At 44.0% G+C, this 18,602-nt stretch overlaps 1 protein-coding gene across 1 annotated transcript in view; it reads left to right on the top strand.

Moving 5' to 3' along the window:
• The window catches only part of tmem232 (transmembrane protein 232), a 194,307-nt gene extending 179,413 nt beyond the window's left edge, over window positions 1-14,894 (top strand). The window contains exon 14 of the mRNA XM_078557836.1: window positions 14,716-14,894. Within this exon, the coding sequence (XP_078413962.1) occupies window positions 14,716-14,877 (162 nt within the window). The 3' untranslated portion in view covers window positions 14,878-14,894. The remainder of the gene's footprint in view (window positions 1-14,715) is intronic.
• Window positions 14,895-18,602: the final 3,708 nt, after the last annotated feature.

Here is an 18,602-nt window from a genome sequence, read left to right as displayed (position 1 = left end):
GGACCTTGTCAAAGGCCTTACTAAAGTCCATGTAGACATCATCCACAGCCTTTCCTTCATCTACTTTCTTGGTAACCTCCTCGAAAAACTCTACAAGGTTCGTTAAACACGACCTACACGACATGATCTGATAAATGGTCATCGATGTAAAATGTTGGGCTGAATTTATGCTGTGCGTGGCCTTAACAAGCAGAGAGTGGGACTCCCGCCAATCAGTGGAAAGAAGTCCGCCCATGAGAGCTGCCAGCCAATCTGATTGGCAAACAACTCTTGCAGTCCCAGCAGCGCCAGAAGTCAGTAGTGGGTGTTGCTGGCACTGCAGTTAGTTCCACAAAGATTGATGGCAGCCAGACACAGGTAGGTCTGGGCTTTTTGGGTGGGGAGGGCTTGGGCACTCCAGGGAGGGGCGGGGTGAGGGTAGGTGGAAAGGTGAGTTTTGGAAGCCAATCCAGGAACCACAAAGGAGGAGTAGGACCTTGGAGGGGGTTGCCCTGATGCTCATAGGGCACCCCCGCAAAGAATGTATCCCACCTCTTCACCCCCCCCCCCCCCCGCCGCTTCCTTTCCATCCTTTCACCAGCTTTGGTGAAAAAAAACCTTCCCACTCTCACCCGCTTTCCACTGCCCTGTGTATTATGGCAGTGGAGGTGGATCGAGATCCTTAAGCAGCCATTGGTTGGTCACTTAAGGTACTCAATAGGCTTAAGGCTGGGCGGGCTAGTAGGCCCCTTGCCCACCCCCCCATAATATAGTGGCCAGGTCAGGGGTGGGCAGGAAGATGGTGGGCTACTCACTCATTACATTTATGTGCCCATCGCTGAAAACAGCCCGGCAGGGGGCGGGGGAGGGGGAGTGGTGGGGGGGTGAAATCCAGCCCATTAACCCTGTTTCTCTCTCCACAGATGCAACCAGACCTGCTGAGCATTTCCAATATTTCCTGATTTTATGTCTGACATCCAGTATTGGATGAACAGAAATTTCCTCCAACTGAATTTTGGAAAGAGCAAAATAATTGTGAATTTCACTGCCCCAACGGCATATTTGAAGGTGGGGTAGGGGGATGGTGGTGGGTTGTAAAATAAAATGGGTGTTCTTCTCACTGCCTTCCCCACCCACCCCCCAAGCTATCACCCATATTATGGTGGACGGAGAAGGCATCAGGCAACCAAGCTCACCCTTGGACCTGTTGAGGCCTTCTTCAGATATGGGATCGTTAAGTGGCCTCATTAATCCCAACATACGCTTCCAACCTCTTAACTGCATGGTCACAAATACTGCCCACCTACTTCCACCTCCATAACACTCACAACTTTGCCCTTAGTTCAGCTGTATGTTGCTGATACCCTCATCCATTTGTTACAAATATGAACTTTGTAAGATGGTTATGTTTTGGGACTTTCTCTTTAATTTAGGGTAAAATTGAGGAAGGAAGAACATAAAAGTGAAGAACATAACAGCATAAGAAATAAGAGTATGAGTAGCCATTTGGCCCCTCGAGCCTTTTCTGCCATTCAACAAGATCATGGCTGATCTGTTTGGGGACTTAACTCCACTTTTCGCCTGACATCATCACGCATCGTTTTACACTTGTGCCCGCCCGCCCAGCTAAAAGTTCTCCCACTGTCTATTTAAGTTCAATGTTGAATGAAGTTCAGAATCTAAAGTATAGCTAATTAGCATTTCTATCTGGATATAAGACCCATATGATTCACATTGTAATGGAGATGGGCTTTGAAAGAGGAAGAGTCCATAGCAAGCCATTGCAGTATCGGGTTACAGGGTTTTTCTTCAGATATCCCTGAACCTCACAGACAAGTCAACCTACAAGAATCTGGGAGAGAGAGAGCAAGCAGGAAGATAGAAGCAACTAGTCCTACACCTTAAGCAGTGAAAATGCTGGCACTGTCAGTCACCATGCGAAATGCGGGAGGGAACTCACACTCAGATTCAAGAGACCAAGTTTGTTACAATTTAATTGGGATTGTAAGATTTGCCAAGCTTGGCTAGAGGGAAGAATCTCCAATTCATCTTCACTCTTCATTTCCCTGAGGCAGCCCTATGCATCAGGGAGCTTTTCCAGCATGCACCCGCACGCATGCGTGAACTTGCGCGCGCGCTCTCCTCCCCCCCTCTCCCCCCCGCCCTCCCCCCACACACAGGCAGCGCTGAGCACTGCCGCGCACATTTCACACTGGGAAGGCCTTAACTGGCCCACCAGCGTGGAATCGCGGTCCGGTCCCAATCGTGGGCGGTGGTTGGCTTCCCGACCACCCCCGCTGTGCCCACCTGACGAGGGAAAAATCCTCCCTCTTGTGTGTACCCTTTACTCTCCAAGAACCAGTCCAATGCTAATTTCAGCTCCCAATGGCTTACTTCCTTTTCACTTTTCCAGACAGAGAACTTCTAATTCGTGAACTGATAGGTTTCCCAAAAAATGCAAAGGCTGCTTGGCCTTTTCACCTTCCCACTAACCGTAAGGTTGGATGGGCAGTGAAAAATCTTTTTCAATTATAACTTTAATGACCTTAATAGGCCTTTAATTGTTGGCGGGTGCGCTGCCAACTCCCACGCGCACCTGCCAACCGAAATATCGTGTGAGTGCGCGATGACGTTGGGATGCTCACCTGACGTCATCACGCGTCATTTTATGCTCAGTCGGGTCAGGTGTGCGCCCGCCCAACGAGTGTTATATTCTGGCCAAGGAGTGGACTTAAAGTATAAATGTGGAGGAGGATTTTCTGCCATTTTAAAAGTTAAGTGGGGATCATTTCTCTATTTTAGAGTATAAGTTGCCTACTAAATATTTTTGGACAATGTTGCTTTTAGTTTGTTTATTGTAATAACATTCTGAAAACTTGAAATCTTATCAACATGGAAAAACATACTTGACCTCATCCTCACCAATCTGCCTGCTGCAGATGAATCTGTCCATGACAGCACCAGTAGGAGTGACCACTCCACAGTCCTTGTAGAGACAAAGTCCAATCTCTACATTGAGGATACTCTCCATCATATTGTGTGGCACTACCACCATGCTGAATGGGATAGATTTCAAACAGATCTAGCAACTCAAGACTGGGCATTCATGAGGTGCTGTGGGCCATCAGCAGCTGCAGAATTGTACTCGAACACAAGCTGGGCCATGAGGTTACAGATTATCTCCTATTTTACCATTACCACCAAGCCAGGGAATCAACCCTGATTCAATGAAGAGTGCAGGAGGGTATGCTAGGAGCAGCATCAGGCATACCTAAACATGAGGTGTCAATCTGGTGAAGCTACAACTCAGGACTACTTGTGTGCCAAACAACATAAGCAGCATGCAATGGACAGAGCTAAGCGACCCCACAACCAACGGATCTAAGCTGTGCAGTCCAGCCACATCCAGTCATGAATGGTGGTAGACAATGAAACAACTCACTGGAGGAGGAATCTTCACAAATAGCCCCATTCTCAATGATGGGGGAGCCCAGCACATCAGTATAAACAATAAGGCTGAAGCAATCTTCAGCCAGAAGTGCTAAGTGGATGATCCATCTCGGCCTCCTCTGGTGGTCCCAGCATCACAGATGCCAGTCTTCAGCCAATTCGATTCACTCCACATGATATCAAAAAACGGCTGAAGGCACTGGATAGTGCAAAGGCTATGGGCCCTGACAATATTCCGGCAACAGTACTGAATACTTATGCTCCAGAACTTGCTACACCCGAGCCAAGCTACAGCAATGGCATCTACCCAGCCATGTGGAAAATTGCTCAGGTGTGTCCCGCCCACAAAAAGCAGGACAAATCCAACCCGGCCAATTTCTGCCCTATCAGTCTACTCTCGATCATCAGTAAAATGACGGAAGGGGTCATCAACAGTTCTATCAAGTGGCACTTGATTAGCAATAACCTGCTCACTGATGCTCAGTTTGGGCTCCGCCAGGGCCACTCAGCTTCTGACCCTATTACGGCCCTGGTTCAAACATGGACAAAAGAGCTGAACTCCCGAGGTGAGGTGAGAGTGACTGCCCTTGACAACAAGGCAGCATTTAACTGAGTATGGCATCAAGGAGCCCTAGAAAAACTGGAATCAATAGGAATCGGGGAGGGAAATTCTCTGCTGGCTGGAGTCATACCTAGCTGTGGTTGTTGGAAGGTCAATCATCTCAGTTTGCACGACATCATTGCAGGAGTTCCTCAGGGTAGTGTCCTCAGACCAAACATCTTCAGCTGCTTTATCAATCACCTTCCTTCCATCATAATGTCAGAAGTGCGATGTTTGCTGATGATTGCACAATGCTCAGCACCATTTGTGACTCCTCAGGTACTGAAGCAGTCCATGTCCAAATGCAGCAAGACCTGGACAATATCCAGGCTTGGGCTGACAAGTGGCAAGTAACATTCATGCCACACAAGTGCCAGGCAATGACCATCTCCAACAAGAGAGAATCTAACCATTGCCCCTTGACATTCAATGGCATAACATTGCTGAATCCCCACTACCAACATCCTGGAGATTACCATTGACCAGAAACTGAACTGGACTAGCTATATAAATACTGTGGCTACAATAGCAGATCAGAGACTAGGAATCCTGCAATGAGTAACTCACTCCTGATTCCCCAAAGTTTGTCCACCATTTACAAGGCTCAAGTCAGGAGTGTGATGGAGTACTTTTCACTTGCCTGGATGAGCGTATCTCCAACAACACTCAAGAAGCTTGACACCATCCAGTACAAAGCAACCCACTTTATTGCCACCCTATCCACAAACATTCACTCCCTCCACCACCGACACACAGTGGCAGCAGTATGTACCATCTACAAGATGCACTGCAGGAATTCACCAAGGTACCTAAGACAGCACCTTCCAAACCCCATGACCATTACCATCTAGAAGGACAAGGGCAGCAGACACATGGGAACACCACCGCCTGGAAGTTCCCCTCCAAGCCTCTCACCATCCTGACTTGGAAGTATACCTCCGTTCTTTCATTGTAACTGGTTCATAATCCTGGAACTCCCTACCTAACAGCACTGTGGGTGCACTTACACCATATGGACTGCAGCAGCTCAAGAAAGCAGCTCACCACCCCTTCCCAAGGGCAGTTAGGGATGGGCAATAAGTGCTGTCTTAGCCAGCGACACCCCCATCCCATGAATGAAAGATTTTTTCAAAATGCGACCCTTCCAGTCAGTCAATGGAATTTTCTAAAAGTTATCCGCCTCTACTTGGATTGTAAAACATTCCTTTGCTACTTCTAGACTTAAAACTACTCCAATGCACTCCTGGCTAGCCCACCATTTCCACCTTCCATGAAGGTGTCCTGCCCCTTCCCTATCTCTATAACTTCCCAGATAACTATACTCCACAAATTCTGGCCTGCTGATTTTAATTGGTCCACAATTGGTGGCTGTTCCTTCAGCTGCCGAGGCACTAAGCTCTGGAATTCCCTCCCTAAACTTGAAGTTCTCTATGGGTTGGACTTTACGCTTCCCCACTGGAGGGTTTGAAGGTGGCGGGTGGGGCATCAAAAAATCCAATGAGTGGCCTTCCCCTGCATACTGCCCCGTCCCCAACCTGTATGAAATTTTACAATTTTATGGGGGGCAGTGAAGTCGTCAGGCATCCTGCCCGCTCTTGAGCCTATTGAAACTCTTAAGTGACCTATTAATGGCCACTTAAGGGCCTCATTCTGCCCCACCATTATTTCATCTGCGACAGAGGGAGGCCCATGCCAAGCAGGAAGCCCAGTAGGTTTTAGCTGTGTGGCTGGTGTCTGGCAAGGGTTGGTGGGAGGGGCCTCTGTTGTGGATCCTCTGCGCTAATTGGATGCAATCCTTCCCCCTTTACATTTGCCCCTGGCCTCTCAAAGCTGGCCCCTCGCTCTCCCCCCTTGCCAAGGCCTGCCAGCCTGACCCTGGCAAAATCCCCCTCACTGATCCTGTTGCCCAGCTCCAGCATTGATCTCCATTGGGGACTGCCTGTTGTCCCAGCAGTGGCCACCGCTCCCAACTGTGCTGCTGGGACTACAGAGCTGCCAGCCATCAAATTGCCCCCAGCTCTCTGAGGTGGGACTTCCTGTCCCTGAGGTGGAGAAATCCTACCTCCAGCCTGTTAACGGTGGCGGGGAGGGGGGGTGGTCGATGCAGGGACCACAGCGCTCTGTATTCAAGAAGGGAGGGAGACAAAAACAGATAACTATAGGCTAGTTACCTTAACATCTGTCATTGGGAAAATGTTGGAGTCTATTATAAAGGATGTAATAGCAGAGCATTTAGAAATACATAATCTAACCAAGCAGAGTCAGCATGGCTTCATGAAGGGGAAATCATGCCTAACAAATTTATTAGAAATCTTTGAGGAGGTAACAAGCAGGATAGATAAAGAGGTACCAGTAGATGTAATACATTTGGATTTACAAAAGGCGTTCGATAAGGTTTGATAAGGCCACTTAATAAGATAAGAGCCCATGGTGTTGGGTGTAGTATTTTAGCATGGATAGAGGATTGGCTAACTAATAGAAGACAGAGAGTTAGGATAAGGCGGGCATTTTCAGGATGGCAACCTGTAACTAGTGGCGTGCTACAGGGATCAGTTCTGGGGCCTCAATTATTTACGATATATATTAATGACTTAGATGAAGGAAGTGAATGCACTATCACAGATTGTGGATGTCACAAAAATAGGTGGGAAGGCAAGTGGTGAGGATGACACAAGGAATCTACAGAGGGATATGGACAGGTTAAGTGAGTGGGCAGATTGAGTATACTGTGGGACAATGTGAGGTTATGCACTTTGGCAGGAAGAATAGAAGAGCTGAATATTATTTAAATGGAGAAAGGCTGCAGAAGGCTGCAGCACAGAAGGATTTGGGAGTCCTTGTACCTGAATCCCAAAAAGCTAACATACAAGTTCAACAGGTAATAGGGAAGGCAAATGGAATGTTGGCCTTTATTTCAAAGAGAATGGAGCATAAAAATAGGGAAGACTTGCTAAAACTGTACAAGGCACTAGTTAGACCACACCTAGAATACTGTGAACAGTTTTGGCTCCCTTGTCTAAGGAAAGATATACTGGCATTAGGGGCAATCCAGAGAAGGTTCACTAAATTGATCCCAGGTATGGAGGGATTTTCTTATGAGGAGAGGTTGAGTAGGTTGGGCTTGTACACATTAGAGTTTAGAAGAATGAGAAGTGACCTTAATGAAACATGTAAGATTGTTAGGGAGCTTGACAGGGTAGATGCTGAGAGGTTTTTTCCACTTGTACGAGAATCTAGGACCAGAGGGCATAATCTCAGAGTAAGGGGGCGCCCATTTAAAACAGAGATGAGGAGGAGTTTCTTCTCTCAGAGGGTAGTCAATCTGTGGATTTCTTTACTGCAGAGGGCTGTAGAGACTGGGTCATTAAGTAAATTCAAAATGAGACGGACAGATTTTTAATCAGTAAGGGAATCAAGGATTATGGGAGAAAAGGCAGGAAAGTGGAGTTGAGGATTATCAGATCAGCCATGATCACATTAATAAATCTGGAATATAAAGTTGGTTCTATGGTGACCATGAAACAATCATTGATTGTTGTAAAAATCCAGCTAGTTCACCAATGTTAACTCTAAATGGGGTCCAGGAGCAGAAGGACCTGGGTGTATAAGTGCATAAATCATTGAAGGTGGCAGTACAAGTTGAGAGAGCAGTTAAAAAAGCATACAGTATCCTAAGCTTTATTAATAGAAGTATAGAATACAAGAGCAAGGAGGTTATGTTGAACTTGTATAAGATACTAGTTGGGCCTCAGCTGGAGTATTGCGTCCAGTTCTGGGTGCGGCACTTCAGGAAAGATGCAAAGGCATTGGAAATAGTGTAAAAAAGATTAATGAGGATGGTTCCAGGGGTGAGGAACTTCAGTTATGAAGGTAGACTGGAGAAGTTGGAACTATTTTCCTTGGAGGAAAGAAGGCTGAGAGGAGGTATTCAAATTCATGAGGGTCTGGACAGAGTAGATAGGGAGAAACTGTTCCTACTCGAGAAAGGATCGAGAATGAGAAGGCACAGATTAATGGCAATTTGCAAAAGAAACAAAGGAATATAAGAAAAATACTTTTTCAGACAGCAAGTGGTTAATGTCTGGAATGCACTGCCTGGGAGCGAGGTGGAGGCAGGTTCAATCAAGGCATTCAAAAGGGAATTAGACTGTTAATTGAAAAGGAACAATGTGCAGGGTTATGGGGAGAAGGTGGGAGAATGGCACTAAGTGAATTGCTCATTTGAAGAGCTGGTGCAGAATGGTTGACTGAATGGCCCCCATCTGCTCTGTAAAAATTCTGTGATTCTGTGAATGTCTGTTAATTGAGGAAGTAAATCCACCATCCTTACCTGATTCAGCCTACATGTGACTCCAGACCCACAACAATGTGGTTAACTCTTAACTGCCCTCTCAAATGCCGAGCAAGCCACTATAGTTGGGAACCGAGCTGTGGGGGAGGTCGTGGGTGTCAGGGATTGGGCTGGGGACTGGGTGGTCGGGAGTCAGGCCTGGGTGGGATGGTCAGGAGTCGGGCCTGGGAGTGTGGGGGTCGGGAGTCAGACCTTTGGGAAAGGGTCAGGATTCGGGCTTGGGTTGTGGGGAGGAGGTCGGGAGTCAGGCCTGGGGAGAGGGTGGGGGGGAGTCAAGGGGGGTATTGGGGGTTAGGGGAGTCCTGTGGCTGTAGTCCTGGGGGCTGTGGGGGAAGTCCCGTGGGACTCCTATGCAGGGGTTCGGGTGGGTCAGTGCTACAGTTACCCAGAAACTAGAAATGGAAAAACTCAAGTGCCCTATCTTGGAACTCGAGGAGCAGCTGGTGTCACTGAGGTGCATTCGCAAGGATGAGAGCTATGTGGATGGCTTGTTTCAGAAGGTGATCGCCTCGCAGCTTAAGAAAGAGCAGGCAGAGAGGGACTGGGGTGGCCGTCAGACATACAAGAAAGACAAGGTAGGTAGTGCAGCAGACCCCTGAGGGCATCCCATTTTCTAACAGGTACTCAGTTCTGAGTACCAATGGGGGAGAGGGTTCCTCTGGAGAGACAGCGGGAGTCATGACCAGAGCACCACAGGTGGCTCAGCAGTGCAGGGAGGGAGGACAAAAGACATGAGAGCAATATTTTTGGGGGATTCTATAGTTAGGAGAACAGGCAAGTGCTCCTATGGTCACAGACGTGATTCCAGGATGGTATGTTGACTCCCTGGTGCAAGGGTCATGGATATCACCAAGCAGCTTCAGAGCATTCTGGAAGATGAGGATGCACAACCAGAAGTCATGGTTCACATTGGTACCAACGATATTGGTAGAAAAAGGGATGAGGTCCTGCAGGCTGAGTTCAGGGAGTTAGGAAAGAGATTAGCAAGCAGGATCTCAAAGGTAGTAATCTCTGGATTACTTCCAAGGCCAGGTGCTAGTGAGTATGGAAATAGGAGAATACACCAGATGAATGTATGGCTGGAGAGATGGTGCAGGAGGGAGGGTTTCAGATTTCTGGGGCATTGGGACCGGTTCTGTGGAAGATGGGATCTGGTACAAGCCAGACGGTCTACACCTGAATAGAACTGGGATGAGTGTCCTTGCAGGGAGGTTTACTAGTGTTGTTGGGGAGGGTTTAAACTAGATTGGCAGGGGGATGGGAACCTGAGGGCAGATTCAGAATAGGAAAAATTCAGAGCAGGGAGTGGAAAAATTAGTAACTCTGAAAGACAGAAGAAGCAAAGTTTAAAAGGTTTCCAGCACAGGAATTTGGCAATGTTATAAAGTATTTAAATGCAAGGTGTATAGCAAACAAAGCCAATGAGCTGAGGGCACAGAGAGACACATGGCAGCATGATATCATCGCTATAACAGAAATTTGCCTTAAAGAGGGGCAAAAATGGCAGCTCAACATCTCGGGATATGGAGTTTTCAGGCAGGATAGAGAGGGGGCTAAAAAGGTGGGGGTGTAACATTATTGGTTAAAGAATCAATTACAACTGTGAGGCAGCTATATTGGTTGAGCTGAGAAATAAAAAGGGGGCAGCCACACTACTAGGAGTGTTTTATAGACCCCAAAATAGTGAGGGGGAAATAGAAGAGCAAATATGTAGGCAAATTTCTGAGTGCAAAAACTATTGAGCAATAATAGTCGGGGACTTCAACTACCCTAACATCAACCGGAATACAAACGGAGTAACCAGCAGTGACGGCACAAAATTCTTGAACTGCATTCAAGAGAACATTTTTAGCCAGAACTTATCAAGCCCGACAAGAGAGAGTGCAATTTTAGATGTAGTCTTTAGGAAATGGAGCTGGCCAAGTGGATGAAGTAGCATTGGGGGTGACCATTTTGGAGATAGTGACCAATATACAGTTAGATTTAGCATAATTATGGAAAAGGATAAAGATAGAACAGGAGTAAATGCTCTAATTTGGTGAAATACAAATTTTATGAAGCTGAGAGGTGATCTGGCGAAAGTGGACTGGTTACAGCTACTTGGAGAGAAATCAGTGGCAAACCTGTGGGAGGCATTCAAAAGTGAGCTTCTATGGGCACAGTGTAAATATGTCCCCACAAAGAAAAAGGGTAGCACTGCCAAATCTAGAGCCCCCTGGTTATCTAGAAGCATACACAGATACACTGCCCTGGAATACAGAAATAACAGCCCAGCATGTCCATGCCCATTTGTAACTTCTTGCTCATCCACACAACTTACTGTCCCTTCTAATTTAGTATAATCTAAATATGTTACTCTTTATTCCTTCATCCGAGTCATATGGTCAAAAACTGAATCTCCAGTCCAGATTCCTGAGGAACACCAGTTGTTCACCAGTCAGAGAACTAGCCTTTATCCCTACTCTTTGTTTCTTAACCTATCTTTGTCCCGTGTCATAAGTTTTTCTACAATTTTGTGCATTCCCATTTTGACTGATTTATTTTTTGTATGGCACCTTGTTAAATTCCTTCTGGATGTCCATATAGACAGCATCCATTTCCTTACTTACCATGCTAGTGACCTTAAAAAGTTGAACTAGGTTCATCAGACATGACCTGCCTGCAAAATTCTGTACTGATCCTCTTTGATCAGCTAATTCTTGTCCCAATGTTCAGTCACTTTGTCAATAGTTGTTATATTGCCTGTAATTACAAAAGGACATGAAACATCTCAGTAAAATAAATATTTATGTTCCATTTGATGTTACCTAAGAGAAACATGTCCGCCAATTTTAACGTGAGTGAACTGTGATGTCTTCTGAAGAGGAACCTTTTTTTCATACATTTTATGTACAGATAACCAACTGCTTAATCCTTCTTAACTCCTGCATCCTCTAAAAACTGCAGGGGCAGGATTTTGCCCTTGGTGGGGGTGCTCGGCGAGGACGGTTGGGAAGCTGACCGCTGCCCCCGATCGGCTCCACACCACGACTTCACGCGGTGAATTTAATTGGCTTGCCCAGCATGGAATGCGAGAGGCAGTGTTGAGCACTGCCTGTTATGGCGAGGGAAGGAGGGAGAGCCAGGCCTAGCACGCAGTTCGCGCATGACCGAGAAAAAGCGCTTCAGTCTCCCTGAGGCACAGAGCTGCCTCAGGGAGATTGAAGCGCTGTATATAAAAAAAAAATGAGAATAAAAATTTAATAAAACATGTCCCCTCTGTCACATGAGCTGAGACATGTTTTTAGTTCAAAAATAAAGTTTTTATTTAATGTTTATTTGCTTTAGGAAACCTCATCCCGCTCATGGATGAGGTTTCCGAAAGAATATAAAGGCCACCTGGCCTTTTCACCTGCCCACCAAATAATAAAGTTGGATGGACAGCGTAAATTTGAATTTAATTTAATAGGCCTTTTAATTATCGGCGAGCGTGCAGCTGAATCCGGTGCGCACCCGCCGAATGTAATATCGTGAGACTGCGCAATGACATCAGGATGCACGCCCAATGTCATTGCGCGTCATTTTTCCCTTAGGGTGTCGGGTGCGTGCCTGCACGCTGAGCGTAATGTTCTGCCCCAGATGTGAACCAATGTAGTTTTAAGGACAAGTACAAGGTTGAATATTCCTTAAAGATGTTTTAGAATCTGTAACTTTGTATTATTACTTATATTAGCTTTCCTTTTATAGGATTACGTCAATGCACCCTTCAATGTCCTCAGTTAATTTTTAATTTTGATGGACAGTGAACTGATCTTTCTGTCATTGTCATGCTGATAACCACCTACTCTTTTATTTTACAATGCTGTTAACAGTCTGAGATTGCCTTTTCTGTGGGGGAAAAGATTGAGAGAAGATGTAGCAGTCTCCTTGCATTCTTGACTTCAAATATTGTTCCAAATGCAGTTATACTTCACAGTAATAGATGGCCTGTATCAGCACTCGAGGTGCCTTTCTTTGAACACAACATTTTGTTCTTTGGCATTTGTCTTGAGTTTTCAGCCAAGACCCATTAAATGAGCTGCTGCATTGGTTATTGATTCTATGCCAAAGGGATAGAGCCAGGTAATCAATTGAGACAGTGTGTCTAATATTGATTCAGTTCAGATGTTACCAGAAGTGGGATTGGTCAGCCCTGCAGAGGTGTAGCAATACGAGTCAATACTACCAGGTCTGGCTGGTATGACTATTTCCACTCCATCAGTGTTTAATGGATCTAACTGTCAGTTGCCTTTGATTGTCCCTTTGCCTGTCAGTCTATTTTTTGTTTTATTATTCATTCATGGGATGTGGGTGTCACTAGCAAGGCCAGCATTTATTACCCATCCCTAATTGCATAGTTCAGAGGGCATTTAAGAGTCAACCAGTCACATGTAGGCCAGACCAGGTAAGGACGGCAGATTTCTTTCCCTTAGTGAGCCAGATGGGCTTTTTACAACAATAGTTTCATTGTCATAATTTGACTTTTAATTACAGATTTTTTTTTATTGAATTCAAATTCCACTATCTGCTGTGGTGGGATTCAAACTCAGGTCCCCAGAGCATTACTCTGGATTACTAGTCCAGCAACAATACTACTACGCCATCGCCTCCCTTTAAATTGGACAGCAGGAAAAGAAAAGTATTGACCATTCAGAATTGTGGGGTTACCTTTGGTTTTAAAAATACAATTGGCCATTCAATCAAGTTTTCCCAAATTTCCTTTTATTCTGAATCTGTTCTGAAAATACATGATTGCCCTCAGAGTTATTCAGACTGAGAGATACCTTTGTACTAAAATGGCTTTAAAACTACTTTGCATTTTTAGGAAATAAAACCTAGTAGCTTGATTTTCTCAATCCTTCTCTCCTTACTTTTCAGCTACAGTATAGATGCATCCTTTTTGAGGGCAAGATTTTTTTCACTTTTCCTGTCCTGGACAATGTGGACCCCTTTTGTTCATTTCTTTGCCCTACTGAAAAGTGTTATGATTTCTCAACTGGCCATTTACACTCTTTAACTTTGCTATAATGAATGACTCATTATGAGAACTTTCTATACATTTAGTACAGCTCTTTCATACCATAAAAAGATTTGGAAATGTAATTTAACAGAATACGGGAGCTCCATTCTAGCCCCAAAAATATACTTTGAGTGGGAATCATACATGAAGATTAAGCACAATGCAGAATTCAAGAACACTTGCGATTTTGAAATTATTAACTTGAAGGTGGACAAGTGTTTGAACATACAGAAACCTCAGACAGAAAAAGACCATCTGATCCATCAAGCTTTTTCTACACAGTTGTGATGCCTTGTATATCAGGTCAGGAGACTCGCTATCCCTTCAGTGCCAGGCATTCTTGTGTCCACCCACTTGCTGTCTGGTCATATTAATAGAGGAAGACCTGGTGCCAGTGTATGTGTGTGCATGTATACATAGAGTCATAGAGGTCTATAGCACAGAAAAAGGCCCTTCGAGTCTGCGCCGGTCAAACAAAAACCTAACTATTCTAATCCCATTTTCCAGCACAATGCCCATAGCTTTGTATGCCATGGCATCGCAAGCGCACATCCAAATACTTCTTAAATGTTATGAGGGTTTCTGCCTTTACCACCCTTTCAGGCAGAGTTCCAGATTCCCACCACCCGCTGGGTGAAAAAATTCTTCCTCACATCCCCTCTAAACCTCCTGCCTCTTACCTTAAATCTATGGCCCCTGGTTATTGATCCCTCCACCAAGGGGAAAAGTTCCTCCCTGTCTACCCTATCTATGCCCCTCATAATTTTATACACCTCAATCATGTCCCCCCTCAATCTCCTCTGCTCCAGGGAAAATAACCCCAGCCTATCCAATCTCTCCTCATAACTAAAACTGTCCAGCCCAGGCAACATCCTGGTAAATCTCCTCTCTCATGCAATCACATCCTACCTATAATTTGGATTCCAGAACTGCATGCAATATTCTATACATCTGTATATGTATAAGAAACATTTATTCTTACTTCCTGTTGTTATAATTTGTTTCACACTTCTTGTCAGCTTTTTTCCCATTTAAAAATTCCAATGTCTACATATATATGGGGTTTTGCTTATGTAATATAATCACTTTGATCGCCCAATTTGACCCCTTGGTTCCTACAAGTCATTCAAAATGTTTTCGAATGTTATTCTCTCATTAAGGGTTAAGGGTTTAAAAAAAATCAAACTTACATACTCCCATTAGCATGATTACTTTTATCAATTTGTTTATTTTTGTATGTCATTATATTTATATAATGCATACTACTTTAATGTCTTTGCTTTATTCATCTGACAGTGGAGAAAAGAGTTACAAACAAAACTGGGATATGAAGAAAAAGAAAGGGAGCTACAACTCCAAGAGAAACAGAAATTAGAGACAGAAGATTTTATTGAGTTGATGACGAGGAAGGAGGAGAAATTTCACAAAAAATCAACCCCATGTGAAATTCCACCATGATGGGAAATCTCAAGGGTATCCAAGCTATTCATGGCTGTATCAGACAGAATCATGGTGAGGGAGCAGTGTCTTTTATGGAAATACTATACCTGTCTCCCAGTTATCTCTGTGACATTCTGTCAGAATTCGTTGAAACAAGACAACAGAAATGCAATTTTATTAAATCTTTGAAGTGCTATTATTAATCAATGAACAGAGTTCTGTATCTTATTAAAGATCTATCCATGCTAACCGCAAAGTAAAAATGTAGTGTACTAATCTGTACCAGCATGAGGCTAGTCATTTGCACACTATGATAATCAAGCTCATCAATGCTATAGTAATAATGTTACTGAAAGTTATATAGTCCTCCCACTGCTTTACAGTAATAGTGTTCCTCCACATTACACTTCGCTTTCTAACCATACAAAACTATTCAAGCAAAACGCAAGCCTTGTTAAAATCCTGAATTAAGATCTTGTAAACCTTGGGTTTTTATTTGTATGTTCCATATAGCCTTACTGCTGCCAAAATCAAGGTATCCTTACCCCATTTGCGATTATTTCAAATTTGGTGACACAACTGTGGAGCCATTTGCTGTTGTAAATACTTCTGTTTAAGATTAGGAATGTCACAGTATGTCATTAAATAAATAATCTTCAGCATTTCTTGTTAATTCATTCTCTAGATGTGCGCATTGCTGGTAAGGACAGCATTTATTGCCCACCAGTGGTTGTCCCAAAAAAGTGGTATTGGGCCACCATTTTGAACCACTATTGTGGTTTGATACAACTGGGTGTTTGTTGGATCCGTTCAGAGGGCAGTTGTGAGTCAACCATGTAGTTGGGAGACTGGAGACACACATGGGCCAGATCGGGTAAGGGAGGCAGGTTTCCCTTTCTAAAGGACATTAGTTGCATCCGAAGTCTGTCGGTCACTTTTACTAATACCAGCTTTATATTTCTAGTTTGTTTCCAATTGAATTCAAAAACTCAAAGACCATGGTAGGATTTTAACTCATGTCCCTTGGATTATTATTCCAGTCCCCTTGATTACTGTAACCACAACATTACCCTATCCCTGGATATTCAAATATTCAACAACATCAAGGCCACAGTAGTTGTGGAGAATGTTGGATTGATCTATTCCACATGTGCCTAGGGACAATGGGCCCCATAATTCTGCACAATTATTGAGGCAGACATGAACAGTCATCAGTGGAAATTGTACAAAATTCAGGAATGCAGGGACTCCACTTTGCTGTTCTTTCTGTTGTGATTTAATTTAGCTGTCCTACACAGGTTCAATGAGACTCCTGCAATAGGCAGTGTACAGCACTTTCTTTAGCAAAAGATGGGTCTGGCTTTGGGAAATCGCGATTCATGGAAAGATGCTGTTTTACGACTTTTTGCACCATCCTGTCAGCTCTTCCCTTGTGCAACTGTCCACCATCAAATTCTCCTACCCCTTAACCTCTCCCCCCAACCTAGTGGGAACCAGCCCCAACAGCTCCAATGCCAGTGCAGGTGCTTGCCGAAAATAGACAAATTGCATAACCCCAGGAAATTCAACAAGGTCAGGTTTTAAAAGCCTCAGGTGGGATCATGAATTTTCAAGCCAAGCAATCTTTCCATCCAACAACGCTGCGTTAATTCACAAAGGAGGAAATTTCAACTTTTGTTTTAGATCCCTAGCATCTACATTATTTTGCTTTCTATTCTGGGTTCTTACAGTTTCATATCAGCCACATTTTTGCTTAGAGCATCTTGCTGTGTACCAGGTTTCAAATGATAACAGTTGTGAATTTCCAAGCGGATTATTGCCATTGGTTGTCTCACAAGAGTGCAAAGAAAACTGGATAAATTGTTTTTCAGGAGATAGACTTTGTATATATCTGGGCAGATTAAATATTTTATGCAAACAAATATTCTGGATCAGGTTAGCAAAACTTCACAGAATCACAGAACTGTTACAGTGTTCTTCTTGAAGAATCCATTACTCTATCTCAGTGATGTTGAGCTGCTGTTTGGAGGGCTTTTTTTTGTTACTACCATGTTCAATAGTATGTTATGTTCCTTGAAGCCCCTTCCTCACCGCCACTGAATGCTCACCTACCTGATCAATTTCACCTGGTTCCCTTACCATCATTGCAGTATTGAGCTAAATTTTAATTCCCAGGAACAAGTGAATTGCAGTTGAATCAGAGGTTAAAATGCAAAAAGTCTAAAACGGGAACCAAACCCATCTGCTCAACTCTGGTTTTAATGGAGACAGGAGGAGGGATATGAAGGTGGATGTTAGTTTTTAAATATTTTCAGGAAAATGGTAGTAAACTGGGGGAAGGTTAGTGAAGACAGCTTGCCTGCAGGAAGAGGGAGATGAAAGGTAAAGGTGCTAGATGCATGCATTTATAATGAGATGCTATGATGAAGTTGAATGTACGAGTAAATAGGTTGGGTTTTAAAATTTTCATTAGGTGATAGGTAAAGACTTGACTTTTCAGCTGTTAAATTTCAAAGGGGGTTTAGATGTGAAAAAGGTTTTTTTACAGCTTACGAAGGTTTCATGGGTAAACAAGGGAAAGTTATTCAATTTTATTTGACCTGAAAGTGGAGGCAATAGGAAAACATGAAATTTTTTTATACTTTGGAGAAATTGAGTTCAAAGAGGTGCTTAGTACAATGCAGCCTAAGATCAAAGGGGAAAAGGATATTTAAGAAAAGATGTTTAGTTGAGTTGTGTTGGCTGTGAGGGAGATATCCTGTGACCAGCTCTGTACGGAGCAAAGTTGTGACTTTGAAGCAGCCATTCAGTTTAGAGCCAGAAAAGTCTTTGTTTCCAGAAAGCAGTCTGTTTCTGAACTTCCTTCAGTTCCACAGCAGAGTGGAAGAGAGTGAGAAATCATGTGGTATACCTTATTGAAGTAGCAGCGGTTTTTGCATTGGGCAATATTACTGGATTTTTATCGTTGAAGTCTATAACAGAGCTGTTGCCAAGTAGTTTATTTGTGTGTTCTGACCAAGTGGGATTTTTTGGGGGAATGTTTTGTAAGACTGTTTTAACTGTGTAATTTTAATCTTGTGTGTTTAAGTTTTTTTTTCTTCTCATTAATAAATCTTCTAATTTTAAAATCCTAAAAGTGTTACTGGGATTCTATGCTTCTGGGATTAATAGTTTTCCCCCTGTTTTCAAAATACAAAAAAAAGTTATGATCAGTAAGACAAGTTTCCCTCTGAGATTTGGTTTGCTCAGTGAATAACATCGGCTGCGGTTGTAACAGGGACAAGTGACCAATCCGCTAAAGTAAGTGGTTTGGTCATTTAAATATCATGAGGATGCTTGTCTTCATTTTAACATTCTATTTTTAACTCATTGTTTGGGTTTCCCTGGCTTCAGAAAACCCGACAGCTGAAAGAAGGTGAGAAGGGCTGAACATATGAGTGCCTCTACAGCATTGCTTGTGGGCCAGGAGAAACAGGGTTGCCTCCTTAAGGCACAACAAGCTAAAACACTCCTGGTGACCTGTCTGCTCCCCGACATCCCCCCCCCCCCCACCACCAGCGATATCAGAACCATCACCCAGCCTTGGCCACCTTTAGAACCTCCCTATGCAATCAGACACTCTGATCACCATAAGGAAGGCCCTGCTCCCCCAGTGATTGGACCCCTGGTCGCTATTGCACAGCCATCCACCTGTACGATCAGGATCCTCCCCACTGCCATGGTGCTTTTGTACCTTTTGAAAC

The sequence above is a fragment of the Cetorhinus maximus genome, chromosome 2, assembly GCF_964194155.1.
Source record: "Cetorhinus maximus chromosome 2, sCetMax3.hap1.1, whole genome shotgun sequence".
Lineage (NCBI taxonomy): Eukaryota > Metazoa > Chordata > Chondrichthyes > Lamniformes > Cetorhinidae > Cetorhinus > Cetorhinus maximus.
This window is presented reverse-complemented; position numbering and strand designations above follow the sequence as displayed.